The sequence below is a fragment of the Lethenteron reissneri genome, chromosome 56 (assembly GCF_015708825.2).
Source record: "Lethenteron reissneri isolate LAM-NWPU_2019-01 chromosome 56, ASM1570882v1, whole genome shotgun sequence".
In the NCBI taxonomy this organism is placed as follows: Eukaryota; Metazoa; Chordata; class Hyperoartia; order Petromyzontiformes; family Petromyzontidae; genus Lethenteron; species Lethenteron reissneri.
Window position 1 is genome coordinate 3,944,243 of NC_083834.1, and position 23,798 is coordinate 3,968,040.

The window sequence follows — 23,798 nt, forward strand, 5'->3', positions numbered from 1 at the left end:
TACTAGTAACGAATTGTCAATGTTGTAGTGGGTTTACTCTCCAACACACAACCTGGTGTGTGCTGTACTAGCAACGAATTGTCAATGTTGTAGTGGGTTTACTCTCCAACACACAACCGGTTAGTGCTGTACTAGTAACGAATTGTCAATGTTGTAGTGGGTTTAATCTCAAACAGACAACCTGGTGTGTGCTGTACTAGTAACGAATTGTCAATGTTGTAGTGGGTTTAATCTCAAACACACAACCTGGTGTGTGCTGTACTAGTAACGAATTGTCAATGTTGTAGTGGGTTTACTCTCCAACACATAACCGGTTAGTGCTGTACTAGTAACGAATTGTCAATGTTGTAGTGGGTTTAATCTCAAACAGACAACCTGGTGTGTGCTGTACTAGTAACAAATTGGCCAAATTTTGTTCACGTGACAAACCTTACTAATTGGCTGTGTCAGTTGGTGGTGGTGGCGGGTTTAACGACACATTTATACTTTCACGATCTAACCCAAAAAATACCTTTATTATGGATAATATTCTTAGGTTTTTTCGGTAAAGTCACGTAGGTAAAAAAAAGTATTTAATAAAGGTAAAATAAAAAATTTAATTCCGTCTTGAAGACGGAAGCTTGTGTTGCCTCCGAAACGTCGTGATTTTTATTTTATTTTTTTATTTATTTTTTATTTTACTTTTATTAATAACATTTTTTTACCTACGTGACTTTACCGAAAAAAACCTAAGAATATGAATCCTTGCAGTCACGAAAGCTTCCAACAAGTTATGGCGCACTACTACATGTGAAACCACTGCGTACATTGTTGTTGTTATCCACCGGACTGTGGCCAACGTTGTTTTCCCCTCCCGCAGCGGTGCGTCAGGCGGAGGCAGGCTGTGATGCTGCCATCGGGCCTCAGGGTGTGCCCTCATCAGTCGCTCCAGGAGCTCAGGATGACCCACCTCGCCCACTACAAGCTGCGCAGTTGAGTGGCGAGCCACTATTTCCTGTGGCGCATCTTCTTGGTTCTTTCGGTAAAGTCACGTAGAATGGAAATAATAAATTAATAAAAATAAAACATAATAAAATCTTTTATTTGTATTATTTTAATAATAATAAAACATCATAAAATTTCGATTTAAAGCTTTCGTGACTGCAGGGATTCATCTTCTTGGTTCGTTCGGTAAAGTCACGTAGAATGGAAATAATAAAATAATAAAAATAAAACATAATAAAATCTTTTATTTGTATTATTTTAATAATAATAAAACATCATAAAATTTCGATTTAAAGCTTTCGTGACTGCAGGGATTCATCTTCTTTGTTCTTTCGGTAAAGTCACGTAGAATGGAAATAATCAAATAATAAAAATAAAACATAATAAAATCTTTTATTTGTATTATTTTAATAATAATAAAACATCATAAAATTTCGATTTAAAGCTTTCGTGACTGCAGGGATTCATCTTCTTGGTTCTTTCGGTAAAGTCACGTAGAATGGAAATAATCAAATAATAAAAATAAAACATAATAAAATATTTTATTTGTATTATTTTAATAATAATAAAACATAAAATTTCGATTTAAAGCTTTCGTGACTGCAGGGATTCATCTTCTTGGTTCTTTCGGTAAAGTCACGTAGAATGGAAATAATAAAATAATAAAAATAAAACATCATAAAATAATTCTCACGAAGTTTCGGCCACAACGCAAGCAGCCGTCCTCAGGTGGAGAGCAGGTCTGTCGAGGAGACAGCGTCTGCTTGCGTTGTGGCCGAAACGTCGTGAGAATTATTTTATTATGTTACATTTTTATTATTTTATTATTTCCATTCTACGTGACTTTACCGAAAGAACCAAGAAGATGAATCTCTGCAGTCACGAAAGCTTTAAATCGAAATTTCCTGTGGCTCGTTTTTCAGTTTTTAGTTTTAGCCGCCTCTCGACGAGTCTGCATGCCCCGGCGACGCCCCACGCCCTCGCAGCAAGGAGAGGGCCCCCGAGTTTGATTCCCGACACAGATGTGCGTGTACAGTCTGCTCTACGATAACTCTGCGTGTTGCTTTCACGACGCGAATCGGATATAACTTAGGAGGACTCTCCTGAGTCTCGAGACCCATCAACGCTCCCCTGGGTAAACGAGTCTCGTAGTAATAATAATACAAATATAATTAGACGGCATGTGGCCGCATCTGCCAGCAGGAAAGCTTTGCTTCTGGCTTCAACACAAATTTAATTCCACACTTTTATTGCCTTCGATCATCAGGCAAGCTCAACCTCCACAGGCCCCATCACTTCCTCTTTAGGCCCCGCACCTTCCTATGTAGGCCCCGCCTATCTGTGTTTAGGCCCCACCCCTCCCCGGGACACACGCGGGGGTTGGGCTGGTATGGGTAGTGGTGGGGGTTGTCGAAGGGGGAGCGGAGTGTGAGCAGCAGTGGGGGTAGTGGTGGTTGAGGTCTGTAGAGGTAGTGGTGGGTGGGGTCAATAGTGGTAGGGGTGGGTGGGGTCAGTAGCGGTAGGGGTGGGTGGGGTCAGTAAGCTTAGTGGTGGGTAAGGTCAGTAAGGGTAGTAGTGGGTGGGCTCCCTCCATGTCTCTCTCTTTCTCATCATCATCACGATGGCTAGGAGATATGAACTACCTTGCCTGGTATACAGGAGGTCGTGGGTTCGATCCCAACCCTGCCTCGCCCTGTGTATTTGGAGTTTGCGTCTCTCTCTCTGCCTCACCGTGGTAGCGTGGGTTTTTCTCCGCATCCTCCGGTCTTCCTCTCCACATTTAGAATCAACATCACGCGTTCAGAGCATTTGGCTGCTGCCATACATTTCCCACGCGAAAACGACGACGACGATTAGCCGACTTCGTTGAGCCTTCGTTTGTGAGAGCCAGGTTCGCTTCCGATTAAAGAGATCCACAGCCCAGTTGAGCCCTTTCACTTGGTGACGTAAAACATTGTTTATACTAGTAATAGGTTTTTACCCTTTAAACTGGTACAAAACTGACACCTTTATACAAGGCATCATGTTTGCAATAACCACAACACAAGCAGTCAAAATGCAAACAAAAAGAAACAACTCTGATTATGGTAATGATATGCACTGTCCTTGAAGTTGATTGGTCCACACCCGAGACAGCTTTTCTTAGAGCCTAGTCTCCATTGTGTGTGTGCGTGTGTGTGTTCTTAGAGCCTAGTCTCCAGATGACGCCAAAAGGCGTACAACTCAAAAACAGCGCACTATCAGAGTATTGAGAGCTCGGGGTAAGCATTTACACTATGAGACCTCCTTTACCAGTGGCAACAATATAGTAGTAGGTTTAAAGGGTAAAAGCCTACTACTAAATTTTGCCACTGGTAAAGGAGGTCTCATAGTGTAATTGTTTATACTCTTTGGTTCTTTCGGTGAAGTCACGTAGGTAGAAAAATAACAGATCACGACGTTTCGATCGCAACACAAGCAATCGTCATCAGGTGGGACAACCGCGGCAAGACAAAACTGCTGAAGTTGTTGTTGCGCTATCGAAACGTCGTGGTCTATTATTTTTCTACCCACGTGACTTTACCGAAAGAACCAAAGAATATGGATTCTTGCAGTCACGAAAGCTTCAAATCAAAAACATTGTTTACAGTTTCTACGTTTCCAGTGTTGTCTTTAATCCCAACTTGGCCACCCCCGCCACGGAAGGCCTTCCGGCACTGTCGCGTGGGAGGAATTACGCGCCGTGAACCGAGACGCGTGTCCGAACGGATTGGCGTTGGTGCCACTTTGACGAGTCTTCTCGCCTCGCCGAAGTCGAATTTCGATTTGAGAAGCCAGTTGTGGCGGCTGATCCCTGACTGCCTCGCCCCAGCGTGCCAGGACGCGGTGTGGGAGGCGTTCCGAGTGTTCTGGGACCGCGTGCCGGAGCGTGCCGAGTACCGCTCCTGGCTGGCGGAGTGCCTGCATGGTCGCACCAGCGCCGCGGGGATCGGCGCCGCCTTCAGCGCCTCCGTCGAGCACGCGCAGCTCCTCGACAAGGTGGGGCGGTCACGCACTCGCACGTACGTACACACTCACGCACTCACTCACGCACTCGCACGTACGCACTCACTCACGCACTCACTCACGCACTCATCTACACACTCACGCACTCACACGTACGTACACACTCACGCACTCACTCGCTCACGTGCTCGCTCACTCACGCACTCACTCACGCACTTGCACGTACGTACACACTCATGCACTCACTCACGCGCTCACGCGCTCACGCACTCACTCACGCACTCATGTACGCACTCACTCACGCACTCACTCACGCACTCACGCACTCACTCACTCACACACTCACTGACTCACGCGCTCACGCACTCACTCACGCACTCATGTACGCACTCAGTCATGCACTCACTCACGCACTCACGCACTCACGCGCTCACGTACACACTCACTCACACGCTCACTCACTCACTCACGCACTCACTCACGTACTCACTCACGCACTCACTCAAACACTCACGTACACACTCACTCATGCGCTCACTCACGCGCTCACTCACGCACTCACTCACGCACTCACTCACGCACTCACTCACGCACGCACTCACGCGTTCACTCACGAGCTCACTCACGCGCTCACGCATGTGCTCACGAACTCACACATTCACTCGCGCACGCACGTGCACTCATTCACGCACGCACACACGCACGTGTGTGTCCCATAGATTCACACAGAGATCCATAAGCTCAAATAGAGACTCACAGAGGCCCAAATAATCACGTAAAAACCGAGACTCACAGAGACCCTTGAACTCACACAGATATGCATAGACTCGCATAGACATCTTTTGACGTGCAGATACCCATAGACTTACATAGAGACCCATAACCGGGTTCTCAATGCTCGCGCGGTGAAGGTCAAAGCCCAGTCACCAATGACTGCAACAACAGCAAAAAAACGTGACATTTAAATTAGATTTTTCACTTAATTCCTTAGAGGTAACTCTGTGATATTCGCTTCCACGGACAGTTCGTGTGTTAGCCAGAGTGTCACTTGAACAAAGGATCTCAGAGGTAACTCTTTGATATCCGCTTCCACGGACCGTTCCGTGTGTTAGCCAGAGTGTCACTTGAACAACTTAGAGGTGGCTCTGTGAGATCCGCTTCCTCGGACCGTCCCGTGTGTTAGCCAGTGTTACTTGAACAACTCAGAGGTGGCTCTGTGGTATCCGCTTCCACGGACCGTCCCGTGTGTTACCCAGAGTGTCACTTGAACATCTCAGAGGTGGATTTGTGATATCCGCTTCCACGGACCGTTCCGTGTGTTGGCCAGAGTGTCACTTGAACATCTCAGAAGTAACTCTGTGATATCCGCTTCCACGAGCCGTTCCTTGTGTTAGCCAGAGTGTCATTTGAACATCTCAGAGGTGGCTCTGTGATATCCGCTTCCACGAGCCGTTCCGTGTGTTAGCCAGAGTGTCACTTGAACCTCTCAGAGGTGGCTCTGTGATATCCGCTTCCACGGGCCGTTCCGTGTGTTAGCCAGAGTGTCACTTGAACAACTCAGAAGTAACTCTGTGATATCCGCTTCCACGGGCCGTTCCGTGTGTTAGCCAGAGTGTCACTTGAACATCTCAGAAGTAACTCTGTGATATCCGCTTCCACGAGCCGTTCCTTGTGTTAGCCAGAGTGTCACTTGAACAACTCAGAGGTGGCTTTGTGATATCCGCTTCCACGGATCGTTCCGTGTGTTAGCCAGAGTGTCACTTGAACACCTCAGAGGTGGCTCTGTGAGATTCGCTTCCACGGATCGTTCCGTGTGTTAGCCAGAGTGTCACTTGAACATCTCAGAAGTAACTCTGTGATATCCGCTTCCACGAGCCGTTCCTTGTGTTAGCCAGAGTGTCACTTGAACATCTCAGAAGTAACTCTGTGAGATTCGCTTCCACGGATCGTTCCGTGTGTTAGCCAGAGTGTCACTTGAACATCTCAGAAGTGGCTCTGTGAGATCCGCTTCCACGGATCTTTCCTTGTGTTAGCCAGAGTGTCACTTGAACAACTCAGAGGTGGCTCTGTGAGATCCGCTTCCACGGATCGTTCCGTGTGTTAGCCAGAGTGTCACTTGAACATCTCAGAGGTGGCTCTGTGAGATCCGCTTCCACGACCGTCCCGTGTGTTAGCCAGAGTGTCACTTGAACAAGGATCTCAGACGTGTTTCTGTGATATCCGCTTCCACGGGCCATTTCGTGTGTTAGCCAGAGCGGATTCTTCGTCTCAGCGACGACGATGATGACACGGGGGAGAAGCGAGATTGCGATCGTCGCGGACGCATTTCGGGGGTAGAAATGATAAGGCACCAAACACTCTAATGACGCCGACGGAAACGCCGGGGGGTTCACGGCCAGCGTTTGGCACCAATTCTCCCCGGCCGCGCATCGCCCTCGCTTGTTTAGTTTGAGCTCCGCGAGCCGGTTAATGTTCCCATTCGCCCTGAATTATGCAGCAAATTTGTTAAGCACGCCACCGCTACCACCTCCAGCACTGCCACCGCCAGCACCGCCACCTCCACCACCACCGCCTTCACAACCTTTACCACCACCTCCACCACCGCCAACGCCTTCACCACCGCCACCACCTCTACCACCACCACCTCTATCACCACCACCACCGCCGCCACCACCTCTACCACCACCACCGCCACCACCTCTACCACCTCTAACACCACCTCTGCCACCACCACCGCCACCACCGCCACCATCCCAATAAGCACCACCTCTACCACCACCTCTACCATCACCACCACCGCCACCACCTCTACCACCACCTCTACCATCACTACCGCCACCACCTATACCACCACCGCCACCACCACCTCTACCATCACCACCGCCGCCACCACCTCTACCACCACCTCTACCATCACTACCGCCACCACCTCTACCACCACCACCGCCACCACCTCTACCACCACCACTGCCACCACCTCTCCCATCACCGCCACCACCACCGCCACCACCTCTACCACCCCAATCACCACCGCAGCAACAATAAATCCACCGGCGATGTTGTTTGTATTTTTTTCTCCGTTCCTTTGTTTGCCAATAACAGCGCGGCCGCTCTTGGTGACATTTCGCGACAATTTCGGCTGCGCACACAAAGACAAAGGTCCCCCCCCCTGTAGCCTCTAACAAACTGCTGGGGCAAGTGCTGTTAGCGAGCGGCACCTATGAAGACCGGCAGCGGCACACGAGCGGATGGGTGGCCAGCACGACGCCCGGCCTTTGTCTCTCAGTTGCCGATGTTTAACACGCAACGCACCAGGTACTCGTTTTAGGCTGAATCTACCTACAGGAGGCACGGGACCGGTTCACGTAATCGTCACTGGGTGTTGGTGGCTATAAGTGGGAATCGAACTCGGGTCACCAGGTTTGTAGCGCAGCGCGCTAACAGCTACACTACCGCTCCCCACACACACGCGCACACGCACACACGCGCACGCACACACGCACACATACACACGCACGCACACACACGCACGCACACACACGCACACACACGCATACACACACACACATACAAACACGCACACACGCGCACACACACACGCTCGCTGCCCCTAACCTTTCCCGCGTGCATCCGTCTCATTGGCGGACGACAGTAATCGTCCGAGCCGGGGGGCCCCCGGAGGCCGCTTTAACGAGAGGCGCAATTACCGCGCAGCTCCCACTCGACGCTGGTTCAGGCGCGACGGCGAACGACGTCCGTCAATTTCCGTTCACGGCCCCCCCCCCCCTCGCCCCCCTTGATGCAACGGGAGGAGAAGTTTTGACTTGCGTCTCTCCGAGGCCCGTCGTCGCAGAGAGGGACAACTTTTGGATACGCGCGTGGGTCCATGCGCGCACGCGGGCAGTGCGCTAGCCTCGCCGTTGATGATCGGAGGATGGGTGAGAGTGTGGGTGAGTGACTGCGCTCAGGGAGGGTGGCGTTTGTGCGCAGACTTCCCTATATGACATCTTAACAACAGTCTGGACCACTAGACGGCTTCCGCAGGATTGGAAGGATGCCCTGGTGGTCCCCTCTCTTTAAGAAGGGGGACCGCACAGACTGTAACAACTACAGGGGCATCTCACTCCTCAGTGTGCCGGGAAAGGTCCTGGCAAGGATTATTCAACATCGCCTTGCTAAGCACGCTGAGGAGAGGCTTGCGGAGCCCCAATGCGGTTTCAGGAAAGGGCGGTCCTGCACAGATGCCTCCGTTGCTACAGCAGAGGTGTAGGGAATTCCAACAAGACCTACATCTCTGCTTATTTGACCTGGTCAAGGCCTATGATACCATCAGTAGGCCTGGGCTCTGGGTTGTTCTTCGTGCTTTCGGAGTCCCCGACCCTCTGCTCACGATCATTATGGACCTTTATGATGGTGAGTGGTCCCGGGTTAAACTACGTGGCCGGGAGTCAGAGCCTTTCGCTATACACCTTGGGGTGCGACAGGGATGTCCTCTGGCTCCCACATTTAACATCTATTTTGACCGCGTAGTTCGTGAAGCCTTCAATAGCTGTACCGGGGGAATTTTCATCTGGTACAGATATAATGGGAGGCTGATCAACGCCCGGGTGCGATCAAGGGATGGCTCCCTATTGGTCAACCACGTTATGTATGCTGATGATTTGGTAATAGCTGCTCATTCAGAAGAGGAGTTGGAGACGCTGATGCTGAGACTGGAGCGTGCCACTAAGAGGTGGGGCCTTACCATCAGCCCCACCAAAACTAAGCACCTGCCTGGGTATTTTGTACCATCGGACACTCCACCCCCACAACTCCCAATCGGCGATGGTGCAGTAGTGGAGAGAGTGGAGAGTTTCCCATACTTGGGCAGTGTGCTTATGACCGGCTCCAGTTTAACAGCAGAGGTCTCACTCCGAATCAGTCGAGCGGCAATATCTTTTCATCGGTTGCGTAACGCTGTGTGGAAGCTACCTGGTCTGTCGCTCCGCACGAAGCTTCAGGTCTTCTCGGCCACTATCATTCCCTCCCTTCTCTACGCTTGCGAAACGTGGACGCCCCTAATGGAGCATCTTCGCCGGTTGGAAACATTTAGGCTGGCCTGCCTACGATCCATCCTGGGTTTAACCTGCAGGCTGGATTGTGTGAGGAGCTCACAAATCCTTGAAAGATCTGGGCAAAGTCCCATCGGTGAGCTCCTTCCGGCAGGCAAGGCTGCGTTGGCTGGGTCATGTAGCCCGCATGCCCAGCCACCGCATGCCTAAACAGCTTTTGTTCGGCCGGATCGAGGGGGCTAAACGGGCGCGGCACGGGCTAGAGAAGAGATGGAGTGATGTGGTACAGGAGGACGTGGAGCTGAGTGGACTTGGTACCAGCGGTGTCAAGATCGGCCTCTGTGGAGGAGGCTCGTGAAGGACGCTACTGGGCAGTTGGAGGCAGTCGCCCTCCAACAACAACGGAGGGCGGAGGAGCGACGCTCACAACAACGAGTGGAGCGCCGGGTGCCTAAAGCACACCAAGTTGGCACAGTAGGGGGCACAGGTGGTGCATCAACCAGTCATCTCGGTCAATCGACCCCTGGCACCTGCTGGGTCTGCCCCGTGACCTCCTGCCAGCGGGCGTTCGACACTTCACGTGGCCTCAAGGTGCACATGGCCTGGCACAAGCGTCGTGGTGACGTCACCGCCACTTAGTGGCGAATGGCGGTTGTTGTTGTTGTGTGAGTGGGTGAGTGACTATGTGAGTGGGTGAGTGACTGTGTGAGTGAGTGAGTGACTGTGTGAGTGGGTGAGTGACTGTGTGAGTGGGTGAGTGACTGTGTGAGTGACTGTGTGAGTGGGTAAGTGACTGTGTGAGTGGGTGAGTGACTGTGTGAGTGGGTGAGTGGCTATGTGTGTGGTTGAGTGACTGTGTGAGTGAGTGAGTGAGTGACTGTGTCAGTGGTTAAGTGACTATGTCAGTGGGTGAGTTACTGTGTGAGTGGATGAGTGACTATGTGAGTGGGTGAGTGACTGTGTGAGTGGGTGAGTGACTATGTGAGTGGGTGAATGACTGTGTGAGTGGGTGAGTGACTGTGTGAGTGGGTGAGTGGCTAAGTGAGTGGGTGAGTGACTATGTGAGTGGGTGAGTGACTGTGAGTGGGTGAGTGACTCTGTGAGTGGATGAGTGACTGTGTGAGTGGGTGAGTGACTGTGTGAGTGGGTGAGTGACTGTGTGAGTGGGTGAGTGACTGTGTGAGTGGGTGAGTTACTGTGTGAGTGGGTGAGTAACTATGTGAGTGGGTGAGTGACTATGTGAGTGGGTGAGTGACTGTGTGAGTGGATGAGTGACTATGTGAGTGGGTGAGTGACTGTGTGAGTGGATGAGTGACTATGTGAGTGGGTGAGTGACTATGTGAGTGGGTGAGTGACTGTGTGAGTGGGTGAGTGACTGTGTGAGTGGGTGAGTGACTGTGAGTGGGTGAGTGACTGTGTGAGTGGGTGAGTGACTGTGTGAGTGGGTGAGTGACTGTGAGTGGGTGAGTGACTGTGTGAGTGGGTGCATGACTATATGAGTGACTATGTGAGTGAGTGACTATGTGAGTGACTATGTGAGTGACTATGTGAGTGGATGAGTGACTATGTGAGTGGGTGAGTGACTGTGTGAGTGGGTGAGTGACTATGTGAGTGGGTGAGTGACTATGTGAGTGGGTGAGTGACTATGTGAGTGGGTGAGTGACTGTGTGAGTGGGTGAGTGACTGTGTGAGTGGGTGAGTGACTGTGAGTGGGTGAGTGACTGTGTGAGTGGGTGCATGACTATGTGAGTGAGTGACTATGTGAGTGAGTGACTATGTGAGTGAGTGACTATGTGAGTGGGTGAGTGACTGTGAGTGGGTGAGTTACTGTGTGAGTGGGTGAGTGACTATGTGAGTGGGTGAGTGACTATGTGAGTGGGTGAGTGACTGTGTGAGTGGGTGAGTGACTGTGTGAGTGGGTGAGTGACTGTGAGTGGGTGAGTGACTGTGTGAGTGGGTGCATGACTATGTGAGTGAGTGACTATGTGAGTGAGTGACTGTGTGAGTGGATGAGTGACTATGTGAGTGAGTGACTATGTGAGTGAGTGACTGTGTGAGTGGGTGAGTGACTGTGTGAGTGGGTGCATGACTATGTGAGTGAGTGAGTGACTGTGTGAGTGGGTGAGTGACTAAGTGAGTGGGTTAGTGACTGTGTGAGTGGGTGCATGACTATGTGAGTGAGTGACTATGTGAGTGAGTGACTATGTGAGTGAGTGACTATGTGAGTGAGTGACTATATGAGTGACTATGTGTGTACGTGGAACTTCTTTCGCACCGCACGTAGCCAAACGCGCTAATATGAGGTCCGGTGAAGGACAACAAACTAAACACACGAAACGCAGTTGCACAGAAATTAGTTTGTCAATCTGGACGACGACGACGATTTAAAAGTGGAACCACAGCTCCCAGTGCCGTCCTAATATCGGAAGCGAGAGCGTTCCAGACGGCCGCAGTAAGCGCATCTGTACGCGCGGGACGCGAGGACGACCCGGAAGCTCGCGTGACGATGGTTCGCGCTTCCTTGACAAGATCGGCGAGGTATGGTGGTTCGTTCGTGGCGAGCGCTTGGTGCGTAATGAGTTTGACCTTTTCAATGTGTTCGTCAGGAAACCGGCTGCTGAGCGGGTACCGGACAGACACGGCCGGGTCTTTGGTGTTTTTTGGTTTTTTTTTGGAAGATTAAGCTGGTTTATCCAGGATGTTTCTGTTTGCGCGTCGTCGCTTTAAGATGTTCTCTGTTCATGTTCTTGTTTGTTACGGTTGCACACGACCCAAGAGTCGCATGGCTCACAGGGCTATACCTAATGAATTAAACTTGAAACTTGCAGCACCACGCCACGACCACGTGCCAGACAATTGTGTACGCGCTGCAGCTTGCTAAAAAAGAAATTTGCCAGACGTTCCGTAGAGTAGTGAGTTTCAATGATAATCGAGCCTAGTCGATACTCTTACAGCGTGGTGAAGTTTGTTTAATAACCCCCCGCCCCCCATATTACTGTAGAGAAGTTCCGACGGGTTTACTCGGAACGGAGGTAAGTTAAGGGCTTTCGCCAGGGTTTATTAAAGCTTATTCTTAGGTTTTTTTCGGTAAAGTCACGTAGGTAAAAAATGTAAATTAATAAAAGTAAAATAAAAATAAAATAAAAATCACGACGTTTTGGAGGCAACACAAGCTTCCGTCTTCAGGTGGAACCGTCACAGCACGATAGCTGTATACAAGGACTGTTTTCTTGGAATTTCTCTCACTTGATACAGCTATCGTGCTGTGACGGTTACACCTGAAGACGGAAGCTTGTGTTGCCTCCGAAACGTCGTGATTTTTATTTTATTTTTATTTTACTTTTATTAATTTAACATTTTTACCTACGTGACTTTACCGAAAAAACCTAAGAATATGAATCCTTGCAGTCACGAAAGCTTCAAATCTAGAATTTATTAAAGCTTATCAATAACACACAGCAGGGTACGCAACTCCCAGGGGCTAGGGGTCCTACTCTGAGTCTGGGTCCCTGCCGGCTAGCTCCGGTCTCTCTCTCTCGTGTCGGATCGTGAACTCTGCCGACTCCACCGAGCGGAGAGAGAAGCACCTCTACGGCTACCACCGGCTTCTCCCCAGACTCACCACTCGATCCCTCTCTCTACCCACTGGTTCCCTCTTCACCCTGCTTACTCTACCCGTTCCCACAGTGACCCCGCTTACGTCACGGGGTCTCCCTTAAGTACCCCAGGAGACGTGACGTCATCGCACTGAACGGCACACCTGACGTCATGTCCCCATTTTACTCCTCTACACTATTACAGTATTATTCTTTTTCGATTTAAAGCTTTCGTGACTGCAGTGATTCATCTTCTTGGTTCTTTCGGTAAAGTCACGTAGAATGGAAATAATAAAATAATAAAAATAAAACATAATAAAATTAAATAATTATCACGACGTTTCGGCTACAACGCAAGCAGCCGTCCTCCTACACATTTCACAAGTAGTACTAATCGCATATCTGCATTTCCCATAAATATGCTAAATTCCTCTTGATATGCAAATTATTTTGTCAAGGCGCTCTTCCCCCCTCCATCCCAGCTTAAATAGACGCTCCCAGCCTGGGGTGTGTCATTCAGACTCTGTCTTTCCGACAGACCTGTTCTCCACCTGAGGACGGCTGCTTGCGTTGTGGCCGAAACGTCGTGAGAATTATTTTATTATGTTTTATTTTTATTATTTTATTACTTCCATTCTACGTGACTTTACCGAAAGAACCAAGAAGATATTACAGTATTATTCTTATTAACACAAGTTGGAGAATTTGATATTTTTTTTCATCTGAACGGACGCGACGACGGGACTCGCTCGAGGTTCGTTTCGAGTGACCAGTGTGAGATGAGGGTCGTCATGAGGCCAGCAGATAGAGGGGAGAGTCTCAGTTCGTCAAGACTGAGCGACCTCAACTCAACTATCGATTTATTCTCCCAGCAGAAGACCGCCCCACTGAGCTACGTATCTTTTTTAAATCCTTTATATTAAGTTCACTCGCTTGCTTGCTTTGCGCGCTTACGACCGTGCAAATCTTTCGGTCGTTTTTTAACCCACTTCCCGTGATCCAATCGAGCTGACATTTTGCACACAGGCTCGTTGTGCGTGACAATTTATTTTCGTGAAAAAAAAATAAAAATTTTTACACTTTTTAATAAAAAATAAATTATATTTAATTACCAATTGCTTAATGGTGGCAGGCAATCATCTGACCAATAGGTGGCAGCCATCTCAAGCCAGAGGACGAGAGGACTCTAGCCGCCACGCATATAAAGGATTTATAGTGAAAAACTTTGTTTTTACGGGTTAATTTTTTCGTATTTTTTTTTCTGAAGCCACCCTGGGCCATCGCAGTCGACAGCTCAAACCGAGCGGCTTACCGCCACCGTCCAGAGATGTGCAGCAACAGGCAACTCGACTCGCCATGGCCACAGACACATCCTGGGGGTGCAGCGGACGTGGTGTGCCGGGGTTCAAAGTTCAAAGTTAATTTATTAGTACTCGTAGTTCTTTCGGTAAAGTCACGTAGGTAAAAAAAAAAACTTTACCGAAAGAACTAAGAGTATGAATCCTTGCAGTCACGAAAGCTTCAAATCTAGAATTCGTTTATCAGGTATAGCCCTGTGAGCCATTCGGCTCTTGAATCGGGTGCAACCGCAACAAACAAAAAAACAAAAACATGAACAAAAAACATCTTAAAGTGACTAAGTGCAAACAAAAAATCCAAGAAAAGACCGCAAAATATTGCAGAAAAAATCACCGTACACCAACAACCCTGTGCAAATATCCCAGTGGGAGGAGCGGGCGGGGGGAGTGCCAAGAAACTTAAGATTAATTCCGCCGCCCATTTGAGAGGCATTAAAACGCGATCATAACGGCGATCCATCACTGCGAGAGCCTTTGGCGCGGTTCGTTTATTATTAATAACGCGCGCGGAGGGGAACGCGACCCATTAACAAGACGGCGGCGGCGCGTTGCCAGGCGCGACGTTTGCGTTTGATTCGGGTGGAGAGAAAACAGGGGGGGCATCGACATGGAGTAGGGAGAGAGGGGGGGGGGTAGAGAGAGGGGGTAGAGAGTGACTGTGTGAGTGGGTGAGTGACTGTGTGAGTGGGTGAGTGATTATGTGAGTGGGTGAGTGACTGTGAGTGGGTGAGTAACAATGTGAGTGGGTGAGTGACTATGTGAGTGGGTGAGTGACTATGTGAGTGGGTGAGTGACTGTGTGAGTGGGTGAGTGTCTGTGTGAGTGGGTGAGTGTCTGTGTGAGTGGGTGAGTGGCTATGTGAGTGGGTGAGTGACTGTGAGTGGGTGAGTGACTGTGTGAGTGGGTGAGTGACTATGTGAGTGGGTGATTGACTGTGTGAGTGGATGAGCGACTGTGTGAGTGGGTGAGTGACTGTGTGAGTGGGTGAGTGACTGTGTGAGTGGGTGAGTAACTGTGTGAGTGGGTGAGTGACTATGTGAGTGGGTGATTGACTGTGTGAGTGGATGAGCGACTGTGTGAGTGGGTGAGTGACAGTGTGAGTGGGTGAGTGATTATGTGAGTGGGTGAGTGACTGTGTGAGTGGGTGAGTGACTGTGTGAGTGGGTGAGTGACTGTGTGAGTGGGTGAGTGACTAAGTGAGTGGGTGAGTGACTGTGTGAGTGGGTGAGTGACTGTGTGAGTGGGTGAGTGACTGTGTGAGTGGGTGAGTGACTGTGTAAGTGGGTGAGTGACTGTGTGAGTGGATGAGCGACTGTGTGAGTGGGTGAGTCACTGTGTGAGTGATTATGCGAGTGGGTGAGTGACTGTGTGAGTGGGTGAGTGACTGTGTGAGTGGGTGAGTGACTGTGTGAGTGGGTGAGCGACTGTGTGAGTGGGTGATTGACTGTGTGAGTGGATGAGCGACTGTGTGAGTGGGTGAGTGATTGTGTGAGTGGGTGAGTGGGTGAGTGACTATGTGAGTGGGTGAGTGACTATGTGAGTGGGTGAGTGACTGTGTGAGTGGGTGAGTGACTGTGTGAGTGGGTGAGTAACTGTGTGAGTGGGTGAGTGACTATGTGAGTGGGTGATTGACTGTGTGAGTGGATGAGCGACTGTGTGAGTGGGTGAGTGACGGTGTGAGTGGGTGAGTGATTATGTGAGTGGGTGAGTGACTGTGTGAGTGGGTGAGTGACTGTGTGAGTGGGTGAGTGACTGTGTGAGTGGGTGAGTGACTAAGTGAGTGGGTGAGTGACTGTGTGAGTGGGTGAGTGACTGTGTGAGTGGGTGAGTGACTGTGTAAGTGGGTGAGTGACTGTGTGAGTGGATGAGCGACTGTGTGAGTGGGTGAGTCACTGTGTGAGTGATTATGTGAGTGGGTGAGTGACTGTGTGAGTGGGTGAGCGACTGTGTGAGTGGGTGATTGACTGTGTGAGTGGATGAGCGACTGTGTGAGTGGGTGAGTGATTGTGTGAGTGGGTGAGTGGGTGAGTGACTATGTGAGTGGGTGAGTGACTATGTGAGTGGGTGAGTGACTGTGTGAATGGGTGAGTGACTGTGTGAGTGAGTGAGTGACTGTGTGAGTGGATGAGTGACTATGTAAGTGGGTGAGTGACTATGTGAGTGGGTGAGTGACGGTGTGAGTGGGTGAGTGATTATGTGAGTGGGTGAGTGACTGTGTGAGTGGGTGAGTGACTGTGTGAGTGGGTGAGTGACTGTGTGAGTGGGTGAGTGACTAAGTGAGTGGGTGAGTGACTGTGTGAGTGGGTGAGTGACTGTGTGAGTGGGTGAGTGACTGTGTAAGTGGGTGAGTGACTGTGTGAGTGGATGAGCGACTGTGTGAGTGGGTGAGTCACTGTGTGAGTGATTATGTGAGTGGGTGAGTGACTGTGTGAGTGGGTGAGTGACTGTGTGAGTGGATGAGTGACTGTGTGAGTGGGTGAGCGACTGTGTGAGTGGGTGATTGACTGTGTGAGTGGATGAGCGACTGTGTGAGTGGGTGAGTGATTGTGTGAGTGGGTGAGTGGGTGAGTGACTATGTGAGTGGGTGAGTGACTGTGTGAATGGGTGAGTGACTGTGTGAGTGAGTGAGTGACTGTGTGAGTGGTTGAGTGACTATGTAAGTGGGTGAGTGACTATGTGAGTGACTGTGTGAGTGACTATCTGTGTGAGTGACTATGTGAGGCTATGTGTGTACGTTGAACTTCTGTGTTACTGACCGTGCTAACTGGAGGTGCGGCGGGAAGGACAACAAGCCAAACACAAAAAGCAGTTCTAAAGAAATTAGTTTTCAATCTGGATGATTCAAAGTATATTCTTGGTTCTTTCGGTGAAGTCATGTAGAAAACAAAAATCCAAATTTTAAGCAAAAAACCCACGACGTTTCGGTCGCAACACAAGCGGTCTTCTTCAGGTGGCTTCCTAATAGGCGACCGAACAGAGACCATCAGCTCACTAATTACAACCCAGCCTGTGGGGTGCCACAGTGGATAGATGTTAACTACCTCGCCTGGTACACAGGAGGTCATGGGTTCAATCCCAACCCTGACGCCTGCTGCTGTATATTGGAGTTTGCGTCTCTTTCTCTCATCATCATCACGATGGCTAGGAGATGTTAACTACCTCGCCTGGTGCACAGGAGGTCATGGGTTCAATCCCAACCCTGACGCCTGCTGCTGTATATTTGGAGTTTTCGTGTCTCTCTCTCATCATCATCACGATGGCAAGGAGATGTTAACTACCTCGCCTGGTATACAGGAAGTCATGGGTTCAATCCCAACCCTGACGCCTGCTGCTGTATATTTGGAGTTTGCGTCTCTCTCTCATCATCATCACGATGGCTAGGAGATGTTAACTACCTCGCCTGGTGTACAGGAGGTCGTGGGTTCGAACCCAACCCTGACGCCTGCTGCTGTATATTTGGAGTTTGCGTGTCTCTCTCTCTCATCATCATCACGGTGGCTAGGAGATGATAACTACCTCGCCTGGTGTACAGGAGGTCGTGGGTTCGAACCCAACCCTGACGCCTGCTGCTGTATATTTGGAGTTTGCGTGTCTCTCTCTCATCATCATCACGGTGGCTAGGAGATGTTAACTACCTCGCCTGGTATACAGGAGGTCGTGGGTTCGATCCCAACCCTGACGCCTGCTGCTGTATATTTGGAGTTTGCGTGTCTCTCTCTCTCTCATCATCATCACGGTGGCTAGGAGATGTTAACTACCTCGCCTTGTATACAGGAGGTCATGGGTTCAATCCCAACTCTGACGCCTGCTGCTGTATATTTGGAGTTTGCGTGTCTCTCTCTCTCATCATCATCACGGTGGCTAGGAGATGTTAACTACCTCGCCTGGTGTACAGGAGGTCGTGGGTTCGATCCCAACCCTGACGCCTGCTGCTGTATATTTGGAGTTTGCGTGTCTCTCTCTCATCATCATCACGGTGGCTAGGAGATGTTAACTACCTCGCCTGGTATACAGGAGGTCGTGGGTTCGATCCCAACCCTGACGCCTGCTGCTGTATATTTGGAGTTTGCTTCTCTTTCTCCCCGTAATCGCGTGGATATTTCTCCGGCTCCACCGGGTTTTCCCTCCACAGTAAGAATCAATATCACGCGTTCAGAGTGTTTAGCCGCTCGCTATACGACGACGATGAGCACACTTCGCTGAGCAATCATCTGTGATAGCCAGGTAGCTTCTGAAAAAGAATTGCTATATTGAACAGTGGAGCCTTACCTGGTCGAAATAAAAAATAGTTTAGTTTTAAATGTGAGTTTATGGACCTGTAACCTGGAGGCTTAGCGCCGATGACCTCTGACCCACCCGGCCACCTCTAGAACCACGTGTGTTTGTGTTTGTGTCCAGCGAAAGATCCCGCTAATGTTTAACGCATTCATTCTCCCGTCTTGACAGATTTCTACAATGCACGAGGAGCCACACAGGTAAGGGCTAAAGAGTAGTTGCCAGTCGCGTAAGTTTGCTTTTTTGTGTAACCAGGTGATAACTGTCCATAATAGATTTCGATTTGAAGCTTTCCTGATTGCAGGGATTCTTCTTCTTGGTTCTTTCGGTAAAGTCACGTAGAAGGGAAATAATAAAATAATAAAAATAAAACATATTAAAATAATTCTCACGACGTGTCGGCCACAACGCAAGCAGCCGTCCTCAGGTGAAGACCAGGTCTGTCGGGGAGACAGCGTCTGAATGACGCTGAATGACGCTGTCATTCAGACGCTGTCTCCCCGACAGACCTGGTCTTCACCTGAGGACGGCTGCTTGCGTTGTGGCCGAAACGTTGTGAGATTTGTATTTTATTGTTTTATTTTTATTATTTTATTACTTCCCTTCTACGTGACTTTACCGAAAGAACCAAAAATAATCAATCTTGATTTGAAGCTTTCGTGACTGCAGGAATCCATACTCTTTGGTTCTTTCGAGTAAACTAATCGGCACGTTTTTGTGTCACGTGACAAACCTTATCTAATATTGTCCGTGTCGGGATGGCGGCGGGTTTAAACGACCACATCTGCACTTGCATGATCTAACCCCACGAAAAAAAGAACAAACCTCTGTTGTACCCACGTGTCCAAACGACGCGTCAGCGACACGTGGGCACGACGCGTGAGCGACGCGTCAGCATCGCGCTCGACCAGCGACCCAGAGGTCGCCGGTTCGACTCCGGCTCCCGGAAAACGGCAGTTCAAGCGACGGTGCCAACTTTCCCAAATCGCCACCACCGCCGCCGCCACCGCCACCGTCGCCCCTGTCCACCCAGCGGTCGGTGCACGCCGGTTCACCACGGCACGGACACCGCACATTGTCCATCTGCTGTGTCTGTGCCCAGGGACGGCAAGGAGGTGGAGTGCGGACACAAGGACGCCACCGTGCAGACGTCAGCAGGCGGCCTCCCGCATCTAGCAGGTAACGTCCTAGAACAGGCCTTTGTTTACACACCGACTCTCATTCAAGGCCGAGTGGACCTCGGAGAGAGCCGGGACCGGTGGAGATGATCGTCACCGGGATTGGTCGCGAGCGGGAGTCGAACTCGTGCGGCAGCATTCGTAGCGCAGCGCGCTAACCGCTGCACTAGCGCTCCCCACACACACACACAGAGACACACACACAGATACATACACACAGACACACACACACGCAGAAACACACACACACAAAAACATACACACATGCAGACACACACACGCATACACACACAAAGACACACGCAGAAACAACAACAACCGCCATTCGCCACTAAGTGGCGGTGACGTCACCACGACGCTTGTGCCAGGCCATGTGCACCATGAGGCCACGTGAAGTGTCGAACGCCCGCTGGCAGGAGGTCACGGGGCAGACCCAGCAGGTGCCACGGGTCGACTGACACACACACACAGACACACACGCAGAAACACACACACACAGAAACACACACACAGATGCATACACACACGCAGACACACAGAAACATACACACACGCAGACACACACAGAAACACACGCACAGAAACATACACACACACGCAGACACACACACAGAAACTCACACACGCAGACACACACACAGAAACATACACACCCACGCAGACACACACACAGAAACACACACAGAGAACACACACACATAAACATACACACACGCAGACACACACACAGAAGCACAACCACACAGAAACACACACGCAGACACATACACAGAAATACACAGAGAAACATATACACACGCAGACACGCAGAAACACACGCAGACACACGCAGAAACATACACACACACACGCAGACACGAACACAGAAACACACACGCAGAAACATACACACACACATCAATGCCCCGCCATTCGCCACTAAGTGACGGTGACGTCACCACGGCGCCTGTGCCAGGCCAGGTGCACCTTGAGGCCACGTGAAGTGTCAAAGTGCTCGCTGCTGACAACAGGAGGTTACGGGACAAACCCAGCAGGTGCCATGGGTTGGCTGACTGAGACGACTGGCAGACGCACCTGCTGTACCCCCCTACTGTGCCCCCACACAAAGAGAAAAAACAAAGATCCCCCGTATAGCCTTAACAGACTGTAGGGGCAAGTGCTGTTAGCGCGCACCTATGAAGGCGGGCACGGCACACGAGGGGGTGGGTGGCCAACACCACGCCCGGCCGTCTTTGTCTCCACAGTGGCGATGTTTACACACCGCACGAGGTACTTATTTGAGGCTGAGTCGACCTAGGTAAGGCCCAGGACCGGTTCAGATAATCGTCACCGGGTCGCCGGGTTCGTAGCGCAGCGTAGCGCTAACCGCTGCGCCACCGCTCCCACACACACACCATGATTAAGACTCGCCCTCTGACTTTACATTTAAAATACACAGGCGAACAGAGCGCGTATTGTAGTCCGTGGAAGGCGGTATAATTATAATCATCGCGATCGTCGCATCAGATGACTTCAAATGACTTCGCGGGCCACGGATTTTTGGTTTACCGCCGACACTTTCAAGAGGGCAAAAACTCGTCACGGTTGCGATTTGGCAGCCTAATTCGGCTGTAATGTAGTAGTCGTATCATGACCAATTATTCTCTTACTATTATCAGTGCTAAATGATGCGTGCCGTCCAGACTGAACAGGAAACGGGGGGGGGAGATGGGGGGGAGATGGGGGGGAGGTGGGGGGGAGGGGGGGAGGTGGGGGTGGAGGTGGGGGGGAGGGGGGGAGGTGGGAGGGGAGGTGGGGGTGGATGTGGGGGGCGAGGTGGGGGGAGGTGGGGGGGGAGGTGGGGGTGGATGTGGGGGGCGAGGTGGGGGGAGGTGGGGGGGGATGTGGGGCGGGTGGTGGGGGGGAGGTGGGGGGGAGGTGGGGGGGGAGGTGGGGGGGGAGGTGGTGCGGGAAGTGGGGGCAGGTGGTGGGGGGGGATGTGGGGGGGAGATGGGGGGGGAGGTGGGAGGGGAGGTGGGGGGGGAGGTGGGAGGGGAGGTGGGCGGTGAGGTGGGGGGGAGGTGGGGGGGTGGTGGGGGGGAGGTGGGAGGGAGAGGTGGGGCGGGTGGTGGGGGGGTGTAGGTGAGGGGGGAGGTTGGGGGAGGTGGGGGGTGGTGGGGGGCGTCATCAGCTGTAGGGAACCCGCCCCATCCATCTCCCTGACCACTCACGGGGGGTCATCGCCGCGTCTCACTAAAGACGTCTTGACGGGTCGTTAGTGACACGCAGACACTGCCGTCGGCACGATGCCTTACTCCACCCCCCACACCCCCCCACACCCTCCACTCCTCCACCCAGTTGACCCAGGAGGGGTCAACTTTCACCCAGCAGCAGCAGTTTGCGCTGTTGCCACTTTGCACGTGCACAGAGTGCGTGGCGGCTTCGAGGGCGAGCAGACTCAACGTGAGCAGCCTTGTGGTTTCAGTGGAGGGGTTGGGTGAGTGAGCGAGTGATTATGAGCGAGTGAGTGGGTGAGTGATTGTGGGTGCGTGAGTGATTGTGAGTGACTGATTGACTGGGCGGGTGAGTGATTGGGTGATTGATTGTGAGCGGGTGAGTGAGTGGGCGAGTGAGTGGGTGAGTGATTGTGGGTGCGTGAGTGATTGTGAGTGACTGATTGACTGGGCGGGTGAGTGATTGGGTGATTGATTGTGAGCGGGTGAGTGAGTGGGTGAGTGATTGTGGGTGCGTGAGTGATTGTGAATGACTGATTGAATGGGCGGGTGAGTGATTGGGTGATTGATTGTGAGCGAGTGAGTGGGTGAGTGAGTGGGTGAGTGATTGTGGGTGCGTGAGTAATTGTGAGTGACTGATTGAGTGGGCGGGTGAGTGAGTGGGTGATTGATTGTGAGCGAGTGAGTGGGTGAGTGATTGTGAGTGGATGAGTGATTGTGGGTGCGTGACTGATTGAGTGGGCGGGTGAGTGAGTGGGTGAGTGATTGTGAGTGATCGGGTGAGTGAGTGATTGTGGGTGACTGATTGAGTGGGCGGGTGAGTGAGTGGTTGAATGGTGGTGGTGAAAGTATTTTGCTTTCATACGGCTGATGTAGTTGGAGAGAAACAATTTAACATTCAAGTGGGTTAAGCCAGACAACTGCATCAGGAGCAGCGAAGTGTATCATCATCGCTGCGATGTCTCCTTTGTATTTGTGGATTGGAGATTGCGGCATACGTTATGAAATCTGTTCTGGATGATCGCAGTCGCACCACTCCTGGAGAGTTTTTAATTTTCTATTTGTGCATCAGCTATCCGTATCTGCAGCCTGGTTTGTGCGCTGAATGCGATTTAGAGTGGACCATGAGCTTCTTGGAACAGCAGCAAACCCAGTGGAGTTCTGTGTTGAGTCTTTCACAACAAGGTGTTTAGTAGTAGGTTTTTACCCTTTAAACTGGTACAAAACTGACACCTTTATACAAGGCATCATGTTTGCAATAACCGCAACACAAGCAGTCAAAATGCAAACAAAAAGAAACAACTCTGATAATGGTAATGATATGCACTGTCCGTGAAGTTGATTGGTCCACACCCGAGACAGCTTTCCTTAGAGCCTAGTCTCCATTGGTGTTGGACCAGATGACACCAAAAGGCGTACAACTCAAAAACAGCGCACTCTCAGAGTATTGAGAGCTCGGGGTAACAAGGTGTTTGTGAGTTCTTTTGAACTCCATTCAACTATCCAAGCTTCACCGGGAGTTGACGTCGCATCGTTGAAGGTGAAGCATCGTGAGTCCTAAAGGGCTTTGCCGCGTGACTTGAAGCGAATGCGTGGGACGTTGTTGAGGTCCCGATGATTGAGAAGGGGCTTCCCGGTGGGTTGCAGCGGTGGGGGAGAGATTTGGTGACAGCACGGGCATCCCCAGGGTGTCGGGGCCGACTTGAGGGTTCAGTTGGACATCATCGAGTCGAGTGGTGACTACCTCTGGTCCATGCTGGTGCACAGTATTCGGCTACACAAGCGCCATCGTTGATGCCCCTAGCACTGAGGGTGCTCGCCAGTTGCTGGACCAGCCCGACCCTTGTTTTGGTCTTGGCAGCCTCCTGTTTCCGGTGGTCATGGAAAGTTGGCGTCGGGTCCAGCTTCACGGCGAGATAGGTCGGAGCGGGGTCATGCCGCACGGTGTTGCCGCAGAAAGTCACTTTCACTGTGTGCTTGGCGTTCTTACTATCAAGATGAAATGCAGTGGCTGTTGTTTACTGGGGATTTGGCTTGAGCCTCCATTTCTGGAAATATTTCCCCATGGTGTTTAGGTCTTGATTCAGAGTGGATTTGAGGTCATTGAAAGTTGCCGCTGTCTCCCACACGGCTGGAGGAGGAGTCCGGCGAGTGACGT

General features: G+C 51.0%; 1 protein-coding gene across 1 annotated transcript in view; it reads left to right on the forward strand.

Annotated features, from left to right (window-relative positions):
- LOC133357024 (mucin-19-like) overlaps window positions 1-23,798 on the forward strand; it is an 82,338-nt gene that overhangs the window by 35,326 nt on the left and 23,214 nt on the right. The window contains exons 5-8 of the mRNA XM_061574764.1: window positions 860-971; window positions 3,836-4,002; window positions 18,421-18,449; window positions 19,352-19,428. Coding sequence (XP_061430748.1) covers window positions 860-971; window positions 3,836-4,002; window positions 18,421-18,449; window positions 19,352-19,428 — 385 coding nt within the window. The remainder of the gene's footprint in view (window positions 1-859; window positions 972-3,835; window positions 4,003-18,420; window positions 18,450-19,351; window positions 19,429-23,798) is intronic.